At 44.1% G+C, this 20,995-nt stretch overlaps 1 protein-coding gene across 1 annotated transcript in view; it reads right to left on the bottom strand.

Moving 5' to 3' along the window:
• st8sia4 (ST8 alpha-N-acetyl-neuraminide alpha-2,8-sialyltransferase 4) overlaps nt 1-20,030 on the bottom strand; it is a 68,135-nt gene extending 48,105 nt beyond the window's left edge. Inside the window, exons 1-3 of the mRNA XM_078214723.1 lie at nt 19,761-20,030; nt 18,163-18,294; nt 7,025-7,282 (exon numbers count right to left, since the gene is read on the bottom strand). Coding sequence (XP_078070849.1) covers nt 7,025-7,282; nt 18,163-18,294; nt 19,761-19,867 — 497 coding nt within the window. The 5' untranslated portion in view covers nt 19,868-20,030. The remainder of the gene's footprint in view (nt 1-7,024; nt 7,283-18,162; nt 18,295-19,760) is intronic.
• Between the last annotated feature and the right edge of the window lie 965 nt (nt 20,031-20,995).

Below are 20,995 nucleotides of genomic sequence, written 5' to 3'. Positions count from 1 at the left end.
TCTGACTCAACTATCACAGCAGGCAGTCCATTCCACACCCCAACCACTCTCTGCGTAAAGAACCTACCTCTGATATCCTTCCTGTATCTCCCACCACGAACCCTATAGTTATGCCCCCTTGTAATAGCTCCATCCACCCGAGGAAATAGTATTTGAACGTTCACTCTATCTATCCCCTTCATCATTTTATAAACCTCTATTAAGTCTCCCCTCAGCCTCCTCCGCTCCAGAGAGAACAGCCCGAGCTCCCTCAACCTTTCCTCATAAGACCTACCCTCCAAACCAGGCAGCATCCTGGTAAATCTCCTCTGCACTCTTTCCAGCGCTTCCACATCCTTCTTATAGTGAGGTGACCAGAACTGCACACAATATTCCAAATGTGGTCTTACCAAGGTCCTGTAAAGTTGCAGCATAACCCCACGGCTCTTAAACTCCAACCCCCTGTTAATAAAAGCTAACACATTATAGGCCTTCTTCACAGCTCTATCCACTTGAGTGGCAACCTTTAGAGATCTGTGGATATGAACCCCAAGATCTCTCTGTTCCTCCACAGTCTTCAGAACCCTACCTTTGACCCTGTAATCCACATTTAAATTAGTCCTACCAAAATGAATCACCTCACATTTATCAGGGTTAAACTCCATTTGCCATTTTTCAGCCCAGCTTTGCATCCTATCTATGTCTCTTTGCAGCCTACAACAGCCCTCCACCTCATCCACTACTCCACCAATCTTGGTGTCATCAGCAAATTTACTGATCCACCCTTCAGCCCCCTCCTCTAACTCATTAATAAAAATCACAAAGAGCAGAGGACCAAGCACTGATCCCTGCGGCACTCCACTAGCAACCTGCCTCCAATCCGAAAATTTTCCATCGACCACCACCCTCTGTCTTCGATCAGACAGCCAGTTACCTATCCAATCGGCCAACTTTCCCTCTATCCCACACCTCCTCACTTTCATCATAAGCCGACCATGGGGGACCTTATCAAACGCTTTACTAAAATCCATGTATATGACATCAACTGCCCTACCTTCATCAACACACTTAGTTACCTCCTCAAAAAATTCTATCAAATTTGTGAGGCACGACTTGCCCTTCACGAATCCGTGCTGACTATCCCGGATTAATCCGCATCTTTCTAAATGGTCGTAAATCCCATCTCGAAGGACCTTTTCCATCAATTTACCAACCACCGAAGTAAGACTAACCGGTCTATAATTACCAGGGTCATTTCTATTCCCTTTCTTAAACAGAGGAACAACATTCGCCATTCTCCAGTTCTCTGGCACCATCCCTGTGGACAGCGAGGACCCAAAGATCAAAGCCAAAGGCTCTGCAATCTCATCCCTTGCCTCCCAAAGAATCCTCGGATACATTTCATCAGGCCCAGGGGACTTATCGACCTTCAGTTTATTCAAAACTGCCAGGACATCCTCCCTCCAAACATCTATTTCCTCCAGCCTATTAGCCTGTAACACCTTCTCTTCCTCAAAAACATGGCCCCTATCCTTGGTGAACACTGAAGAAAAGTATTCATTCATCACCTCGCCTATCTCTACTGACTCCATACACAAGTTCCCACTACTGTCCTTGACCGGCCCTAACCTCACCCTGGTCATTCTTTTATTCCTCACATAAGAGTAAAAAGCCTTGGGGTTTTCCTTGATCCGACCCGCCAAGGACTTCTCATGTCCCCTCCTAGCTCTCCTAAGCCCCTTTTTCAGCTCATTCCTTGCTAACTTGTAACCCTCAATCGAGCCATCTGAACCTTGTTTCCTCATCCCTACATAAGCTTCCCTCTTCCTTTTCACAAGACATTCCACCTCTTTCGTGAACCATGGTTCCCTCACTCGGCCATTTCCTCCCTGCCTGACAGGGACATACCTATCAAGGACATCCAGTATTTGTTCCTTGAAAAAGTTCCATTTTTCATTAGTTCCTTTCTCTGACAGTTTCTGTTCCCAACTTATGCCCCCTAATTCTTGCCTAATCGCATCATAATTACCTCTCCCCCAATTGTAAACCTTGCCCTGCCGTACGGCCCTATCCCTCTCCATCAAATCTCCTTTCAACCTTCCATTCTCCCAGGAGAACAGCACCAACTTCTCCAACCTATCCACCTAATTTAAGTTCCTGATCCTGGGAACCATTCTCATAAATCATTTCTGCACTCTGTCTCAAATGTCTCCACGTCCTTCCTGAAGTGGGTGTCCAGAACTGGATACAATGGCCGGAATTCTCCAGTTTCACACGCCCCACTACTGCTGCCAGTGAGAATGGAGAATTTGGCACTCAGGTCACATCTTCGTTCACAACAGCAGGACTGGGTAATCCCAGCCGCGGGCGAGGTTGGAGAATTCCGGCCAATATGCCAGTTGAGACTGAAGCAGTATGTTATACAGGTTGATTATAACTCCCTTGTCTTTGTACCCTATGTCGCACTTCCCAAAGCCCAGGATCCCAAATGCTTTATTAACTCCATTCTCTATCTGCCCTGCCGCTTTCAGTGATCTGTGTTCATTCCCATCTGCTCCTGCACCCACTTTAGAATTGCACCCTTGCCTTATTTTGCCTCTGTTCATTCATCCTATTAAAATGAATCATTTCATAGGAACAGCAGTAGGCCATTCAACCCATCAAGTCTACTCTGCCATTCAATACAATCATGGTTGAGCATCTACCTCAATGTCTTTTTCCCACATACCCACATACCAACATTGGTATTTTAAAATCTGTCAATCTCTACTTTAAACATACCCTATGGGTGTGATTTTCTGGCCGTGCTTGCCCCAAAGCTGGAAAATCCCGCCCGAGGTCAACGGACCTTTCCATGGTGCGCCCCTCGCCTGCTATGATTCCCGTGGCGGGCGGAATTGGAAATTCGCCCCAATGACTGAGCTTCCACAGCCCCCAAGGGCTGTGGAAGATTCACAACCCTCTGAGTAAAAAAATGTTTCTTCATCTCAGTCCTAAATGGTTTCCACCTTATTTTGAAATTATGTTCCCTGGTTCTAGACTCCTCAACTGGGGGAAACATCTTATCTGCATCTACCCTGTCTATCACTTTAAGTATTTTGTAAGTTTCAATAAGAAACGGCCTCAGGTCACTGTCTGTGTGGAGTTTGCATGGTCTCCCCGTGTCTGTGTGGGTTTCCTCCAGGTGCTCCTGTTTCCTCTCACAATTCAAGGATGTGTGGGTTAGGTTGATGCTAAATTGACCCTAGTGTCAGGGGATTAGCAGGGTAAATGTGTGGGATTACGGGAATCGGGCTTGGGTAGGATTGTGGTTGGTGCAGACCCGATGGGCCAAATGGCCTCTTTCTGCACTGTAGGGATTCTATGATTCTAAGATCACCTCTCGTTTATTGAAACACCAGAGAACACAGGCCCAGTTTCCTTAATCTCTCTTCAGAGAACAGTCCCGCCATCCTGCAACAAGTCTGGTGAATCTCCGCTGCAAGAATGCTCCATGTCAATAATATCCTTTCTGAGGTAAGGGGACCAAACCGCACACAGCACTGTGGGCTACCAAGCTTCTATACAACTGAAACAAGACTTTGCGACTCCTGTACTCAAATCCTCTTGCAATAAATCCTTCCTAATTGCTTACTGCAATGCATGTTTGGCACAGTGGTTAACACTGCTGCCTTTCACAGTGCCAGGGATCCAGATTCGATTCCGGCCTTGGGTGACTATCTGCGTGGGTTTCCTCCGGGTGCTCTTGTTTCCTCCCACAGTCCAAAGATATGCAAGTTAGGTGGATTGGCCATGCTAAATTGCCCCTCAGTAGATTAGCCATGGTAAATGTGTGGGGTTACGGGGATAGGGCGTGGGGTGTGGGCCTGGGTAACATTCCCAGTTAGCTTTGTGTCATCGCTGATTTTGGAAATATTGGGTGTGATTTTCCTGGCCTGCTGCACTGCTCGAGTCAGCAGAGGGCCTGTTGCAAGAGTCGCGATCTGCCCTCCAGCCGATTGTGACTTTCCCAGGCCCTTTTATTCAACGTAATCAGCCTCACACTGGAAATCAGCGCAAGGCAGATTACAATATGGAAATCTGAATTCCCACATCATTAGCAAACCCAGGATGGTGTTGTCCGGGCTTGCTAGTGTCTCCCCCACCACTGGGAAAGGCTCCCACTAGTGGGGATTAAGGTTAGCCCCCATCAACAGGGACCAGGCATGATCACCTCACTAGTGGGGTCAGAGGCCATTGAGACCAGCCCGTGAGGTCAGATGCAGAGTGATCACACTTGGCACTGCCCACTGACACCACCTGAGAGGGGCAGGGCCTAGTGGGGGTGGGGCCGATCCATGGTGGTGGTGGGGGGAACCGGCTGCGCACTCTACATTAGGGATGGGTTGGGTTGGGAGGGAGGAGGGCAATCGGGACTGGCTATGGGAAGGGGGGATCGGGCTGGCCATGGGAAGGGGGTGATTGAGGTTGGCCATGGGGAGCGGGATCGGGCTGGCCATTGGGGGGGCTGGCGATTGGGGTTGGCTCGGGGGTGGGGGAGGTGGTTCAAGGAGGCTGACGATGCGGGGGAGGGGGGGGGAGATGTCAGGGAGCCGGTGATCAGGAGAGGGGGGCCATGGAAGCAAATGGGGAAGCCGGTAATCGGAAGGCCAGTGATGGGAGGGCAGTATCCATGCACCGATCTCCCTATTGACAGATCGGCGTAGTGACCTGCTTAGCACTATGCTGTCGGCCTCTTGGGCTGATTAGGCCCCGCCCACAGGGGGCCCTAGAATTGATCCTTGTGATATCCCAGTAATCACAAAACGTGAGATTGACCTTTTTATTTCTATCCTCTTTTTCTCCTTGTTAGCCAATCCTTAATCCATGCTGCTAAATTGGATCCCATTATACGTGCTTTAATTTTGCTAACTAACCTCCTGGGGGGTTTTATCAAAAACCCTCTGAATATCCAAATATACTATGTCCATCGACTCCCCTTTATCAATTTTGTTATAGACATCCTCAAAAACCTCCAACAGTTTCCTCAAACATAATTCCCCATTCATAAATTCATATTGACTATGCCCAATCAGATCATTATTATCTAAGTGTCGACTTATCACATCCTTTATAACAAATTCTAGCATTTTCCCTACTATTGATGTAAGGCTTACAGATCTGTAGTTCCCTGTTTTCTCTCCCCCTCCCTCTTGGGTGGCATGGTAGCACAGTGGTTAGCACTGCTGTTTCACAACGCCAGGGACTTGGGTTCAATTCCAGGCTTAGTTTACCGTCTGTGCGGAGTCTGCACGTTCTCCCCATGCCTGCGTGGGTTTCCTCCGGGTGCTCCGGTTTCCTCCCACAGTCCGAAAGGCGTGCTTGTTAGTTGCTTTGGCCACGCTAAATTTTTCCTCAGTGTACCCGAACAGGCACCGGAGTGTGACAATTAGGGGATTTTCACAGTAACTTCATTGCAGTGATAATGTAAGCCTACTTGTGACACTGATAAATAAATTAACCACATAGATCTGCATTAAATTTCACTCCAAAATGCTGCAAAAATTCATCATTAATGACCTAACACCTTAGTGGAAAATGTATAGGCTGGTTACTTACCATTTCCTAATGTTTTTAATGCATTATTGATGAGCTGCATATAGTTGGTGCAAAGCTCAGCATAGCTAAATACTTCACCAGTAGTTTCAACTTGAATAACTTCACTTTTTTATTCAAATTATTTTTCCACTATAATTAACAAAGTGTTATAATTTGCCCCCAAGTGTGAAATAATTACTCTTTTAGTTCTAATTAATTCCTGTTTAAACGTATATGTAATAACACATCTGTTTCGTATTATCCGGATTAGATGGTGTATTTTTCTACACCGGCCCTGCAGATTCCCATAATAATTTCAACAGCGTCAACTTAGCCTTTTGCAACAAAAGCAGTTTTGCTTCCCTTTTATTACTCTTCAAATATCAAAGACTTAAGAGCAGATATCATCCTTACTGTTCCTGCTGAACACGTTCCAATGTTCTTATCTTTACTCAAAAGTAATAATCAAACCATAGAATCCCTACAGTTCATAAGAAGGCTATTCGGCCCATCAAATCTGCACCGACCTTTCCCTCCCCCCCACCCCCACAAAGAGTATCTTAGCCAGGCCCACCCCCCTGCTCCTATCCCCCTAACCTCATGCATTTACCATGGCTAATCCACCCAACCTACACATCTTTGGACACTAAGGGGCAATTTACCATGGCCAATTCAGCTAAGCTGCACATCTTTGGACTGTGGGAGGAAACCAGACCCCCGGAGGAACCCATGCAAACAAAGGGAGAGTGTGCAAACTCCACACAGCCACCCCAGGCCGGAATCGAACCTGGGTCCCTGGCGCTGTGAGGCAGAAGTGCTAACCATTGTGCCACCGTGCCGCCCCATGGAGCACAATGCTCTAAGTATATCAACCATTTTATAAAGCAACATTTATATTTTATAAACATTTTTAAAAACATTGATTTCTTTTTCTCAACTGGATTACTGTATTTTCTAGACATTTACTGTTCCACTTTATAACATGCAAGTCCAAGCAGATTGAAGACTTGTCTCTCCCCATAATGGTGCAGTTAAAATCAGGAACTTAACATGGAGGTGATAGTCTGTGTGAACTCGTTTCATACCATTATGTGGCCTGGTCTGTGAAACCTGCAATAGCCTGTGTCATTGCCAAACAGTCCAGTAATTGTAGCCCAGAAGGAAGCACTTGATCTGACATCATTTTGTTTTGATTTTGGCTCAGATTTTTCGAAGGAAACACTACATAATTCCATTCAAACTAGGGAAAATTGAAAACATTGCATTACAGGATAACTTTTTATTTACAGGGTTTGTCTCTCTTATACAATGAATCAATTTTAACCCATTCAAAACCCAACCACCCGCAAAGAATTCAAGTCAGCCCCAATGTTTCTATTATGCTCGAGCATAAGGTCAAAGATCTGTGTTTTAGAAAACAATTGTTAACTGCAAAGGTGTTAACTTCCTCTGAGAGAATGGGTCCTACCTTATTACAAACTCGTGACTGTCAATCTCCTTTCCACATCCACTACCGAGGAGAATCCCAGAATTTCCAACAACTGCACAAGTACTGAATCGCCTGTTCTTCATAGGGGACACTTCCGGGAGAAGACTGTGTAAATTGTGAGAGATGTTGAGGGTCCGGCGCCTGTCCAGCACATAATGAATAATATCCCCTGGCTTCAAGCTGCTTTTCACTACTGATATATCTCTCTCGGCGTCTAGAAATCGAAGAATATCCTTCCTGCATCAGAAGAAATGAAACTCAGTGAAAAGGACAAATCACTTGGAGAATATGCTTTCACTCGACTAAGATAACAGGATTACAAGTTAGGGTGTATTTTTATGAATATTAGGGAATGACAGCATCAGAAATACCATCTTCATGAGAATACATGAGAAGCGTCATAACGGCACTACAAAATCATGGTCAGTTCACACCTGAAACACCGTGTGCAGTATTGAGCTCCTCACTGCTACAGCAAATAACCATGGAGAAAATCCAATGCAGATTTATTCAGCCAAAGGTGAGAATTCTGAGTCATAAGGAGTGGATAGGACAACCAGAGCTTCAGTGATTTGAACTGGGAAGATGTGGGGGTGGCATTTGATTAGAGGTTTTCAAAATGACAAAAGAAACAGACAAGGTAAACAGAGATAGATTATTTTCCCTGGTAGGTCAATTGAAGACGAGGGGTCATGATCTTAAAATAAGCTGGGATACATAAAGGTAAAAATCGGAAAAAAAATTGTTCCTGCTACATGCTATTGGAATGTAGAATACTTTACTGCAGGTAACGGTCATTACTAATTGAATACAAAATTCAAGAAATTTATTATTTAAATGAATGATATAAATGATGCCATTTGCCTGCTTTACAGAATCAATAATTGGGATTATATTTGGAGAAAGCAGACAAATGAGGCCAGATTCTCCAACCTTGCCCCCTCCCCCCCCCCCACCCCCCACCCCCCACCCCCCTCCACCCCCACCCCCGAGCTGGGATTCCCACTGTAGTGAACAGAGATTCGGCTGAGTGCCAAATTCTCCGTTCTCGCCCGGCAGCGGCGGTTGTGGGGTGGGAACAGCTAGAGAATTCTGGCCATGGACCATGTAAATTTGGTCCCCAAGAAAGTTCAAATTAAGTAAGAACAAGGACTGAATAATTTCCTTCTATGCTTTATGCTTTAATGTCTAAACTAAAATTGTGGATGTATTTCTGTCTCAGTAAAGATAAAACATTACAGAAATTCAAAGAGTGAAAATTAGCTGTTCTACGTCTTCTGATCTTTAAAGATCTAAAATCAGGAGTACATTATTACTATGCTTTCTGAAGGTATAAAATATCATTGAAAAAGCACTCATTGTTTATGGTTCCTTCTTTAAAATGAAACATATTTGATTAAACAAGCCATTTACTGAATTTGAAGATTTTCTTGCCACCCAGGTTTGCACTTGCAAATGTTTTAGTATTATTTTGAAATGACATTGTCAACATAGTAAGTTCCTTCGAAAACACTTTGCTATGTACATAAATAGAACTTGTAAAAACTCAGTCAGTGGTATTATTAAATCACTGGTCATATCTGCCACACATTGTTAAAACGAACAATACTTTGAATAACAATTAAATTGGAGCTTAAAACTGCATTCAGAACGTTAATATCACAGATATCTGCTACATTTCTGACACACAGTTGTATAAACAGAGCTTTCAGAGTGTAATTATAGAGAGCCACAAAATCGTTGGCGAGCACTGTTGCCCGAACAGGCAGATGTCTTACTTCATTTGGGTCCTATTCACGGTGTAGCTTTTGGTGGGTGCAGCACATGTTCTTAAAAAGATTGATGGAGGCCAAACTGCAAACTGTATAAACAATTTGTCTCAATAAATTTTAAGGTCAGAAGGAGCTTAAATGCTTCTGTTATGTCATAATGACCTGGTCTGCTACCGACACTTCTGTGTTCCGTCTCCTCTTTTAGCATGCACTTCCAGTTTGATGGGAAGGTGGGTCAGATTCCCCCACCATCCTTGTGAGCCCCTGATCTGGTTTGCACCATGAAAATGGCTTGTTCCCCACTGATGCCATTGGCCAGGCATAGTAGGTCCAATATCTATCCTGTGTACAACAATATTGGAAATAATTTCTAACACACTTAGCTCGTCTTTCAACCCATTAGCAATTCAAATAAATAAATAAATAAATAATGTGCAATAATTGTGACAGGGAAGTGAGTTAATTCCCCAATCTTCTGTGTATCCAATCTCAGCTATGCTCCTAAAAAAGGGATTGTGGAAAATAGATATGAAAATATATTTTAGGGGAGATGGTGACCAGGAGTATTGTCACTGGACTAGTAATCCAGAGACCCAGACGAATACACTTGGGACCCAGGTTCAATTCCCACCACGACAGATGGTGAAATTTGAATTCAATAAAATATCTGGTATTAAAAGTTTAAAGGTGACCATGAAACCATTGTTGAATGTCATAAAAGCCCATCTGGTGCAATAATGTCCTTTAGGGAAAGAAATCTGCTATCCTTGCCTGGTCTGGCCTATGTATAACTTCAAACCCGTAGCAATGTGGTTGACTTTCAACTACCCTCTGAAGTGGCCGAGCATGTCGCTCATTTCAAGGGCAATTAGGGATAGGCAATAAATGCCAGCCAGTGACACCCAGATCCCATGAAAGAATTTTACATATTCAGGGAAAGGACATTCTGTAGGTTGCTCTTGTCCCCTTCTCCAAAAGCACCTGAGAACAAGTTACCAGCCTAGGCCAGCAAAAGGAGACAAGAAAGACAATGAAGGAACCCATATCCTCACAGAACAAAAATGCACCCTACTGATGTTACATTCTTTAGATGATAATGTACCATCGATTCCCGGCTCGGGTCACTGTCTGTGTGGAGTTTGCACATTCTCCTCGTGTCTGCGTGGGTTTCCTCCGGGTGCTCCGGTTTCCTCCCACAGTCCAAAGATGTGCGGGTTAGGTTGATTGGCCAGGTTAAAAAATTGCCCCTTAGAGTCCTGTGATGTGTAGGTTAGAGGGATTAGCGGGTAAAATATGTAGGGATAGGGCCTGGGTGGGATTGTGGTCGGTGCAGACTTGATGGGCCGAATGGCCTCCTTCTGCACTGTAGGGTTTCTATGAACTCTATATTCATAAATCCAAATCAAATAATTCAGCACATAGAATTAGTTTTGATTGAGCCTGAATCCCAAATTGCTTAGGAATTTCAGAAAATCTCTACAATATTAAAGTTCCATGTATTCTTGTTGCTGGACATGGTTCAACATTTCCACTTTTTCCTTAATTGTCTCTTAAGTCCCTTGGTTGAAATGACTAATCACGCTATCAGCTAATGCATCCTTCTTGTGTTAGACTTATGAAGGCCACGTTATTTCTTTTAAAAATATTTTCTCTTTTTTGTTTCACATTACTGTAGTGTATCCCATACACAGGTGAATTAGTCTGCCATAGCAGCAGGTGATTTTGAAAAATCACTGCAAGTTCAAATCTTTTCTAATCGTGTTTTCTCAGAATTTAATATCAGTAGTAGTGCAGTGCTAATGCTGAGAAATGGTATCCTTAGCAGACCGAGATTCTATTAGTTGCTCTGCTACCCATTTAATGGGAAAGAATATTTTTATTTATTATGTATTTTTTTATCAGTGTCGCAAGTAGGCTTACATTAACACCGCAATGAAGTTACTGTGAAAATCCCCCAGTCACCACATTCCGGGTCTGTTCGGGTACACTGAGGGAAAATTTAGCATAGCCAATGCACATAACTAGCATGTCTTTCAGATTGTGGGAGGAAATTGGAACACCTGAAGGAAACCCACGCAAACACGGGGAGATCAGAACGTGCGGACTCCACACAGACAGTAACCCAATCCAGGAATTGATTACCCGGAGGAAACCCATGTAGTCACGGGAAGGATGTGCAGACTCCACACAGACAGTGAACCAAGCCGGGAATCGAACTTGGGTCCCTGGCACTGTGAGGCAGCGGTGCTAATCACTGTGCCACCTTACTCTGATAAACCATATTTACTGTTGCTTCTGAAATTTTCTGCCTCCACTTTCTCCTTAATTTTGAAGATTTCAGTGGGAATTATTAACACTGGAGAGAAATAACCTTCAGCACAGATGGAATTCTAAATGGGGTGGCACAGTGGTTAGCACTGCTGCCTCACAGTGCCAGGGACCCAAGTTCGATTCCCGGCTTGGTTCACTGTCTGTGTGGAGTCTTGATGTGGAGATGCCGGCGTTGGACTGGGGTAAGCACAGTGCACATCCTTGCCGTGTCTACATGGGTTTCCTCCGGACAATCTGGTTTCCTTCCACAGTCTGAAAGACGTGCTGGTTAGGTGCATTGGTCATGCTAAATTCTCCCTCAGTGTACTCAAACATGTGCCGGGGTGTGGCAACTAGGGGATTTTTCACAGTAACTTCAGTGGTATGAGTTGTGAATCAGGGCTACAACAAGAACCCAGTTCTGTTTCTCTTGGCTGCTGGTTTGCACTTATATTAACTGGCCTACAGAACGTAGTAAGAAGTTTAACAACACCGGGTTAAAGTCCAACAGGTTTATTTGGTAGCAAAAGCCACACACTTTTGCTACCAAATAAACCTGTTGGACTTTAACCTGGTGTTGTTAAACTTCTTACTGTGTTTACCCCAGTCCAACGCCGGCATCTCCACATCATGACTACAGAACGTAAACAGGTTGGCGTAATAATTTCTCATAAAAATCCGATAGCCAATTTTCAAAATGATACACATTTTGTCATTGAATTTTATGTTCAATAAGTTGAACAATGCTTGTATCAGAAGCTGGAACTATTTACTAAACTGGATACACCACGGGGAATAGTGAAATGCCTTTTTTATTTCACTTATTATGAGAAAGATTTTCTGAAGGAATTAATCACAGGACTTATGTGAATAAACTGAGAATGTCCATATTCTTCCAATGATTCAATGCACCACATATTAAGATAATGAATTGCACCCTCCCAGTTTCGCTCATAGGTCTGTCATCCTAGTTATCTCATGGGCAATGGTGGGGATAGCTATGGTTAGTTCCGATAACCCTTGGTTCAAGAGAGGGAAAAGGACCCTGGATTTCCACAGCAATTTGCTATCCATTGAACCCCACCAGATAGGAAAGATCTACAAGATCAGTGTTAACTGTAATAATGCCCACACACAAATATCTGCTAACAGTTTTCACCTGGATATGTATGTGACACTGATATACAGCGTAAGATCATGGAGTGCTATTGGTGGATGCCAGAAATTCAGTGCCTTCAAGACTGTAAGGTGGGAGATTTGAGGATAAAATGGGTAGCATATTGTGTCTATTCTATACATATTTGTCACAGTTTTTAAAAACAAAACTGATTCCCATTTATCTTGAAAATAGTCAGTTATTCCTGATTCCACAGCTGGAAGGGAAATAAAACTTCCCCAAACTCCTGGGGATTTAAATAGTTGGTGTATGTGACAGCACTTTACAATGTATCTGCCATCTATTTACAGGTTTTCCTGTTTGCAAGTGCGACCACTTCCTCTAATTCTGTATTAATACAAAATGCAATAATTTCTGAATTGCAACTGAAAGCTTTATAAAACGTTCTAGCTGGTTGCTAATGCTGGAAGTCTCGGCAACAGGAACTCCTTCACCATTGTCTCGTCAAAAGAAGGAAATTTAAATGAAGCAACAGCTGTTCCGTTTTCAAAGACCCAAGTCACCTTCTGCTTTTAGCAGAACTGCTCAGCTGAAAAGAAGTAAAGATTGACTCTGTTAATCAATTTACTTCCAGCTTCAGTGTCTTGTAAGTTTAAGTAGAAAAGGTTTATAATATTTTGTGCATTTGGCCAATATGAACAGCTCTAACAAAGAAAGTCAATTATTCTGGGCACTGCTTTAATTGTCCAAAGGTGCTTGTTTAAGTAATATTTTCTGAACCAATCCATTACATTTAGAAGCTTTTATTATTTTTTTAAAGTTTATTTTTTTATTTGTGTCACAAGTAGTCTTATATTAACACTTCAATGAAGTTACTGTGAAAATCCCCTAGTCGCCATGTTCCAGCATCTGTTCGGGTACTGAGAGAGAACTTAGCATGGCCTATGCACCTAACCAGCATGCTTTTCAGACTGTGGGAGGAAACCAGAGCACCCAAAGGAAACCCACGCAGACACGTGGAGAATGCGCAGACTCCACACAGACAGTCACCCAAGACAGGAATTGAACCCGGGCCCGTGGCGCCGTGAGGCAGCAGTGCTAACCAGTGTGTCACCATGCCACCCAAAATGTATATATAAGTGTTATATCTTTACATTATGGGGGAGCTGCATCTGGCAGTTTTGTTCATCAGCAGCCTGTAGTGTGTCACCATTCTGGTGAAGGCCAGCAACTTGAACTGAAGAGCAAGAGAAGTTTACAGCCTAGCCTGACCCTTTCTTTACTTAACAAACACACATCTGCACGTTCCAAAAGGAATCATGGGTAGTGGTTATGAGTTAAAGCCCTGCTCAGGATGTATCCAACCAGGAAGACCTGGAAAACTACAGATTATGTTCCTAGTAAGTGCTAAATTAGCTGAACTTAAACAGGGAAGAAGCAGGAATGTTAGAATTGAATAATTCAGGTCTGGGAAAGGGAATTTCAATCAGAAATCCCACTCTCCAGTGTGTCTTGCGATGGCCCTCCCTCTCCATTCCCGTATAAAAAATTCACATCATGTGCCTCCTCCTTCAGGTACAATGCCTTACAAGGTCATTGGCAACCATGGACTTCTATTGGATTGTTCCATTGTTATGCTCGGCAAAGCACTGCAGTGTTTGCCACTGCCTTCTGAAGTGTGGCTGACAAGGAAACTCTCCCACTTTTACTGCCCATCTCATCATCTGGCGCATTGGAAGGATTTACAGACTGAGAATCAACTTCCTTGGCCACAAGATGAATGCATATTCCATCACCTTAGTGTCCTGTAGTAGAAACCGAGATTCAGGCCCAGAGGTAGGGATGCTATACTGCACCACAAAACCTCTCTTCGCTGTTACAAGGAATTCCATTTTCACTATCTAGACTCAGGCATTGCAAATGCTACTTATGAAAAGAACCAATGGAATCATATTTGTCCCTGCCTTCAGGAGAGGAAACATGAAAATTGAGAAAGAGAAATGCTAACAAAATTTTACAAAAGTAAAATACCAAATTGGGCCTGTTTTACCTTATTAAAAGCTATGAAACATGCTAGACTAAAAAAAACACACACGAGGACTGTAATCCCAACTACTGCGATTGCAAAAAACCTATGGGTGATTAATGTGCTATTTCTCAATTTCCCTATGGACATGTAACCAGGATTAGGATTTTGCTGCTGGTCGAGACAATGCAGCCACTTCTGGCAATTCACTGTCAAAATATAATTTGCAACTACTGCATATCTCATGTCCCAAATTCAACATGGCTCCAAATTCTATGTCACAAATTCAATACTCCTGCAGGCCATGTGCCAAAGCTCGATATTCCTTCAGATTGGTTGTGTCACATGGTTTCTTCAAACAGCAACAGAAATGCAATGAGAAAATTATAAAGATAAAGTCCACTCCTTTACGCACTTAAACAGTAAGTTATATCTAACTGCAGTCAAATAAGTGACGTACTCTCAGTATTCAGGTAACTCCAGCTTTATTCACAGTCAATCTGAGCCTCTTAACACAACTACTGTCTTGCAATCCAGAGAGATATCCATTGTCTTCTCTCTCGCACGCACTCCCTCGTCTGTCACTATATATTTACATAAATAGAATATATATGTAAAGCAAGCCTCCCTTTGATGACAAGATATGTCTGGGGATCCCCCCGTTATTATAGTTTCTATTCTGTACTGAGTTGAGGGGTGTATTAAATATTTCTTTTTCCTCTGTCTTTTTGAAAACCTTGTTATCCAGCTCAGTCCACTTTGATTCTCGGTGAATACAAACTGGCTGTAACTGTGAATAATCACTAACATTAGGATTTAACTATAAAACTTATTCCTGAAGATTTCTTTCGCCTCTATTGTATTTTCCCCTGAATTGTCCCTCTGAATAGTTTTCCAAGCTAGCTGACTAACAATAAAGTAGACCACATGCGATGCTGCTGCATTTCAGATTTAGTTTCTTTTTCTGTTACACTTTCTTCACAGCAACAGTGCATGTAAGAGATTGCAGCCCTGTGGTCTTTCCTCTATTAATACCAACTATTGTCAGAGGAATACTCTTGGTTCATTAAGCATTTCCATCATTAGTGCTCATATTACTAAATTATGTACATCATAAAATGAGTACTGCTGATAATTTAAAATGTTCAGCTAATGTCAGGTGGCTTGGGGCACAGGAAGTCTGGTGACTAGTATTGTGATGTGGAGATGCCGGCGTTGGACTGGGGTAAACACAGTAAGAAGTCTCACAACACCAGGTTAAAGTCCAACAGGTTTATTTGGTAGCACAAGCCACGGGTTTTCGGAGCGCTGCTCCTTCATCAGGTGAGTGGGAGTTCTGTTCACAAGCAGGGCATATAAAGACAAAAACTCAATTTACAAAATAATGGTTGGAATGCGAGTCTTTACAGGTAATCAAGTCTTAAAGGTACAGACAATGTGAGTGGAGAGAGGGTTAAGCACAGGTTAAAGAGGTGTGTATTGTCTCCAGCCAGGACAGTTAGTGAGATTTTGCAAGCCCAGGCAAGTGGTGGGGGTTACAGATAGTGTGGCATTAACCCAAGATCCCGGTTTAGGCCATCCTCATGTGTGCGGAACTTGGCTATCAGTCTCTGCTCAGCAACTCTGCGTTGTCGTGTGTCGTGAAGGCTGCCTTGGAGAACGCTTACCCGAAGATCAGAGGCCGAATGCCTGTGACCGCTGAAGTGTTCCCCAACAGGAAGAGAACACTCTTGCTTGGTGATTGTTGAGCGGTGTTCAGTCATCCGTTGTCGTAGCGGCTGCGTGGTCTCCCCAATGTACCATGTCTCATGGTGAACAATCACTGAAACAACTATATGATGACATCAACAAGTTCCATCTCATCATCAGACTCACCATGGACTACTCTGCATTCTTGGACACACGCATCTCCATCAAGGACGGTCACCTCAGCACTTCACTGTACCGCAAGCCCACGGGTAACCTCACGATGCTCCACTTCTCCAGCTTCCACCCTAAACACGTTAAAGAAGCCATCCCCTACGGACAAGCCCTCCATATACACAGGATCTGCTCAGATGAGGAGGATCACAACAGACACCTCCAGACGCTGAAAGATGCCCTCATAAGAACAGGATATGGCACTCGACTCAGCGATCGACAGTTCCGATGTGCCACAGCGAAAAACCGCACCAACCTCCTCAGAAGACAAACATGGGACACGGTGGACAGAGTACCCTTCGTCGTCCACTATTTCCCCGGAGCGGAGAAGCTACGACATCTTCTCCGGAGCCTTCAACATGTCATTGATGAAGACGAACATCTCGCCAAGGCCATCCCCACACCTCCACTTTTTGCCTTCAAACAACTGCACAACCTCAAACAGACCATTGTCCGCAGCAAACTACCCAGTCTTCAGGAGAACAGTGACCACGACACCACACAACCCTGCCACAGCAACCTCTGCGAGACGTGCCGGATCATCGACACAGATGCCATCATCTCACGTGAGACCACCATCAACCAGGTACACGGCACATACACTTGCAACTCGGCCAACATTGTCTACCTGATACGCTGCAGGAAAGGATGTCCCGAGGCATGGTACATTGGGGAGACCATGTAGACGCTACGACAACGGATGAATGAACACCGCTCGACAATCAGCAGGCAAGAGTGTTCTCTTCCTGTTGGGGAACACTTCAGCGGTCACGGGCATTCGGCCTCTGATCTTTGGGTAAGCGTTCTCCAAGGTGGCCTTCACGACACACGACAACGCAGTCGCTGAGCAGAGACTGATAGCCAGGTTCCGCACACATGAGGACGGCCTCAACCGGGATCTTGGGTTCATGTCACACTATCTGTAACCCCCACCGCTTGCCTGGGCTTGCAAAATCTCACTAACTGTCCTGGCTGGAGACAATACACATCTCTTTAACCTCTGCTTAACCCTCTCTCCACTCACATTGTCTGTACCTATAAGACTTGATTACCTGTAAAGACTCGCATTCCAACCATTATTTTGTAAATTGAGTTTGTGTCTTTATATGCCCTGTCTGTGAACAAAACTCCGACTCACCTGATGAAGGGGCAGCGTTCCAAAAGCTAGTGGCTTGTGCTACCAAATAAACCTGTTGGACTTTAACCTGGTGTTGTGAGACTTCTGACTAGTATTGTAACAGCAAACATGACAATACATATAATAAAAATCTGAATAATCTTATTTTTGTTTTATCTACTCTGACCTGTGACTGCAAAATTGGCTGTAAAAATGAGAAAATAATGTGTAGATCTACTGAGTTCCAAAATCATGCTGATACCTTTACTCACATTTGCTGGGTAATGATTTGGTGTAAAAATGTGGCCTCCACATACAGCAGGGCCAGGCAAAATTGCTGAAAATATTAATGTTTCCTATTCCATTTTGAAAAAACCCTCCCGTTTTATTCATCCACCGGCACGGTGGCACAGTGGTTAGCACTGCTACCTCACAGAGCCAGGGACCCGGGTTCAATTCCGGCCTCGGGTCACTGTCTGTGTGAAGTTTGCACATTCTCCCGTGTCTGCGTGGGTTTCTTCCGGGTGCTCCAGTTTCCTCCCACAGTCCAAAGATGTGCGGGTCTGGTTGATTGGCAATGCTAAATTGACCCTAGTGTTAGGCTTAGCAGGGTAAATGTGTGGGGTTACGGAAATGGGGCCTGGGTGGGATTGTGGTCGGTGCAGACTCGATGGGCTGAATGGCCTTCTGCACTGTCGGGGTTCTATGATTCTCTGCTGAAAATAACTTTCGAAATCTTTGCAGCCTAAAAGTGGTAACTTAAAATACAATAGGATGTTGGTTACACAATGTGAACACAGCTTTGCAATGTGTACAACACCAGATGACTCAAATGTATCCATTGAAACTTTATACCTGATCTTGAACACTAGGGATGCATTGTTTTTCCAACCTTTGACAGTGTGCTCGAAGCGTGGAAGCACACTCTTCCTGTTTACTTTCCTGGAAGCATTGACCATCAGTCTGGTTGGGCTGGCTTCTCCATCCCTGAAACAGTTAAGGTTTTTAAAAAAAAAATCAAGTTACTGCAGAGGTTGCTTTCAACTGCTTATCAACCCCAGTTGACACGCGAGGCAACCACAAAATGTGCATCTCATATAAACTACTCAAGTGCAATTGACCATTGATGTTTCACACCATTGCTTCACCCATACCGCCAGTCACGTACAGCTTTTTTTTGTGACATGATAGACACTTCTCGAAGCGCAGGCGATCCGGCCACAGGTTAACTTGTGAGCTATAGCGAGGATGACTGAGTTGAGAGCTCGCCTTGCCTTACCACAGCTCCCCCCTATAATCCAGCGGATGAGAGAGATAAGACAGAGCTTGGCAATCATCTCACTCCATCCAGCGGACACTTGGTTATATGTGACTTTCTGACAAATACTGACTTTCCGCTCTCACGCAAAAAAAAAACCGCATGCTTAGCTTTCGCAACAGAGAGAAAAAAAACATTTTGTTTTCCCCACACTGAATTACTGAAAGAGTCGATGGCAATCTAATCTGAAATAACAACCCACTGCACCGTTATGGGGAGCGTACAATGTATTGAACTCGCAATGACAGCTTCATAAAAGAAACGGTGAGGTTGAAACAAAAAAATCGATATGAACAGGAGAATGGCTTAATAGTTCTGCAACCTCACAAAGTCTGTTCAGAGAGACATGCTGGGTTGCAAAGACTGTGGTCTTTTTGCAGTGCTCGGCTGAATGTGACTTCACGGCTACCCCAATCAGTCAAATCACAACCATTCAGTGTGTGTAGCAGACCAAATACTGGCGCGTTAACCACATCTGAGGTGCAGGCACAAGCCCACCTACTGGAGAAAAAGAGAGAGAGAGATGGCAACTCAATGAAAGACAACACAAAAGACGCGGCTGATTTGGAGGAGGAGGTGGTGGGGTGGGGGAGCTTTGCTCTTGGATGTCAAACACAGCTCATTCTCAACATCCAGAGTTTATCACATTTCACCCAGGGCCAACTACTGGCGCCCCAGCGTGTCTGAAAACCCCGTTCCACACCAGTTGTGTCGGATAGTGGCTGGCTGGGTGGTGGGGGGACTGGTTTTGTTCCCTGAAGCTCAGACTTGTCTTCCTCACTCATTCACTTCCACAAAGGTTTCCTTCCATTCCACCCAGCACTTTTCTTTCCGAACAACAGAGAAAAAACGTTCGCCAGCCACGTCGTCAGTAAAGAGGAACCACAAAGACCATAAGCAGCAAAACTAACTCAATTTGTAAACGTACATTTAAAAAGGGGAAAAAAAACTCGCTAAAGCATTCATAGTAGCTTTAAAAGGTAGGAACAAAAAATATCACTTGTGGATTACAAATGCTAATTGTCTTTCGTCAAAATGAAATTAAACACTAACATTGCATTTATTGATCTGCAGGCAAACTCTTTTAAAATATTTTCACCACTTTTTCATTTAAGACGAGATGAATGCACATTACCCCATTTGCGTTTGCTGGTGCTCCGATCTTGTTATGTCCTTTGTTTTAAAAAAAATGACTATGATACTTATGGTGCATAATGTCCAACATTTTCGAGGGAGACGCATTTTTTTTTAATATCAGTGTGTCTAGTTATATATAGGAATGACGGAGTCCGCTTTCCCTCCCAGTCTGGGAAATAAGTAAAGCGCAAAGGTTTCTGTCTGTGAGATTTGGAGACAGACACTTCACCACACGCCCCTGCTCCTCCTCCTCCTCCTCTCTCTCAGTGAATCCACTCAGCGGGGAAGAACTCAACACACAGCTCCGTGACTGACACCGCCTGCCACCAATAACTGCACGGAGGCTGCTTGGCCGCTCTCCTAATGGCCTTGGGTTCACCAATAGCAAAGCAAAGCTGCTGTTCCAAGCCAGGAGAATGATTGACAGGAGGCTGGCCCTGTGCAGAGAGTGACTTTAAATCTTAGCGTGCGTCTAGCAAACAAGAGAAAAAAAAGAGAAGCGAAAGGTGGCGAGCTGATGGGGTGGCATTTGAAGAACAGAGACCCTTTTGGCTCGGATCAAGCGTGAGATCAGGTGTAATACCTGCTCTTGTCAGCTTGGATCTGGTATGCCCCTTGTCTGGAGACCGTAGATTGAAATAAAAGCAGGACACTGGAATCTGAAACAAATACAGTAAATACTGTAAGAGCTCAGCAGGTCTGGCAGCATCTGTGGAAAAAGAAATAGAGTTAATGTTTTGTGTCTGTATGACTTCTTCAGAGTTAAACCGAAGTAGAAATGTGATCGATTACGTTCTGTATAGGAGCAGCTGGAGCAGGGTAGTATGTCAGTGATTGGTGGGAGCTGTAAGAGCTTGCAACAAAGATGTGTAGGTTAGGAGACAGAAAGTGTTAACGACAGGAGAAGGTGCTGGTAGTTGCATAAACGTAAGATATCAGAATGTGTTAATGGAAGAATAAAGGTCAGTGCTCAGTGAAAGTGAAACTTAAGAACAAGTGACAGATAGACCGGCGGGGGTGGGTCTGGGTTGTTTGCAAAGGCCCAAAAAAGTTTTGATATCACAGAATCCTACAGTGCAGAAGGAGGCCATTCAGCCCATCGAGTCAACACTGACAACAATCCCCACCCAGGCCCTATCCCCATAAGCCCATGCATTTACCCTAACTAGTCCGCCTGACACTAAGGGGCAATTTAGCATGGCCAATCAACCTAACCCGCACATCTTTGGACTG

The sequence above is a fragment of the Mustelus asterias genome, chromosome 6 (assembly GCF_964213995.1).
Source record: "Mustelus asterias chromosome 6, sMusAst1.hap1.1, whole genome shotgun sequence".
Taxonomy (NCBI): Eukaryota; Metazoa; Chordata; class Chondrichthyes; order Carcharhiniformes; family Triakidae; genus Mustelus; species Mustelus asterias.
This window is presented reverse-complemented; position numbering and strand designations above follow the sequence as displayed.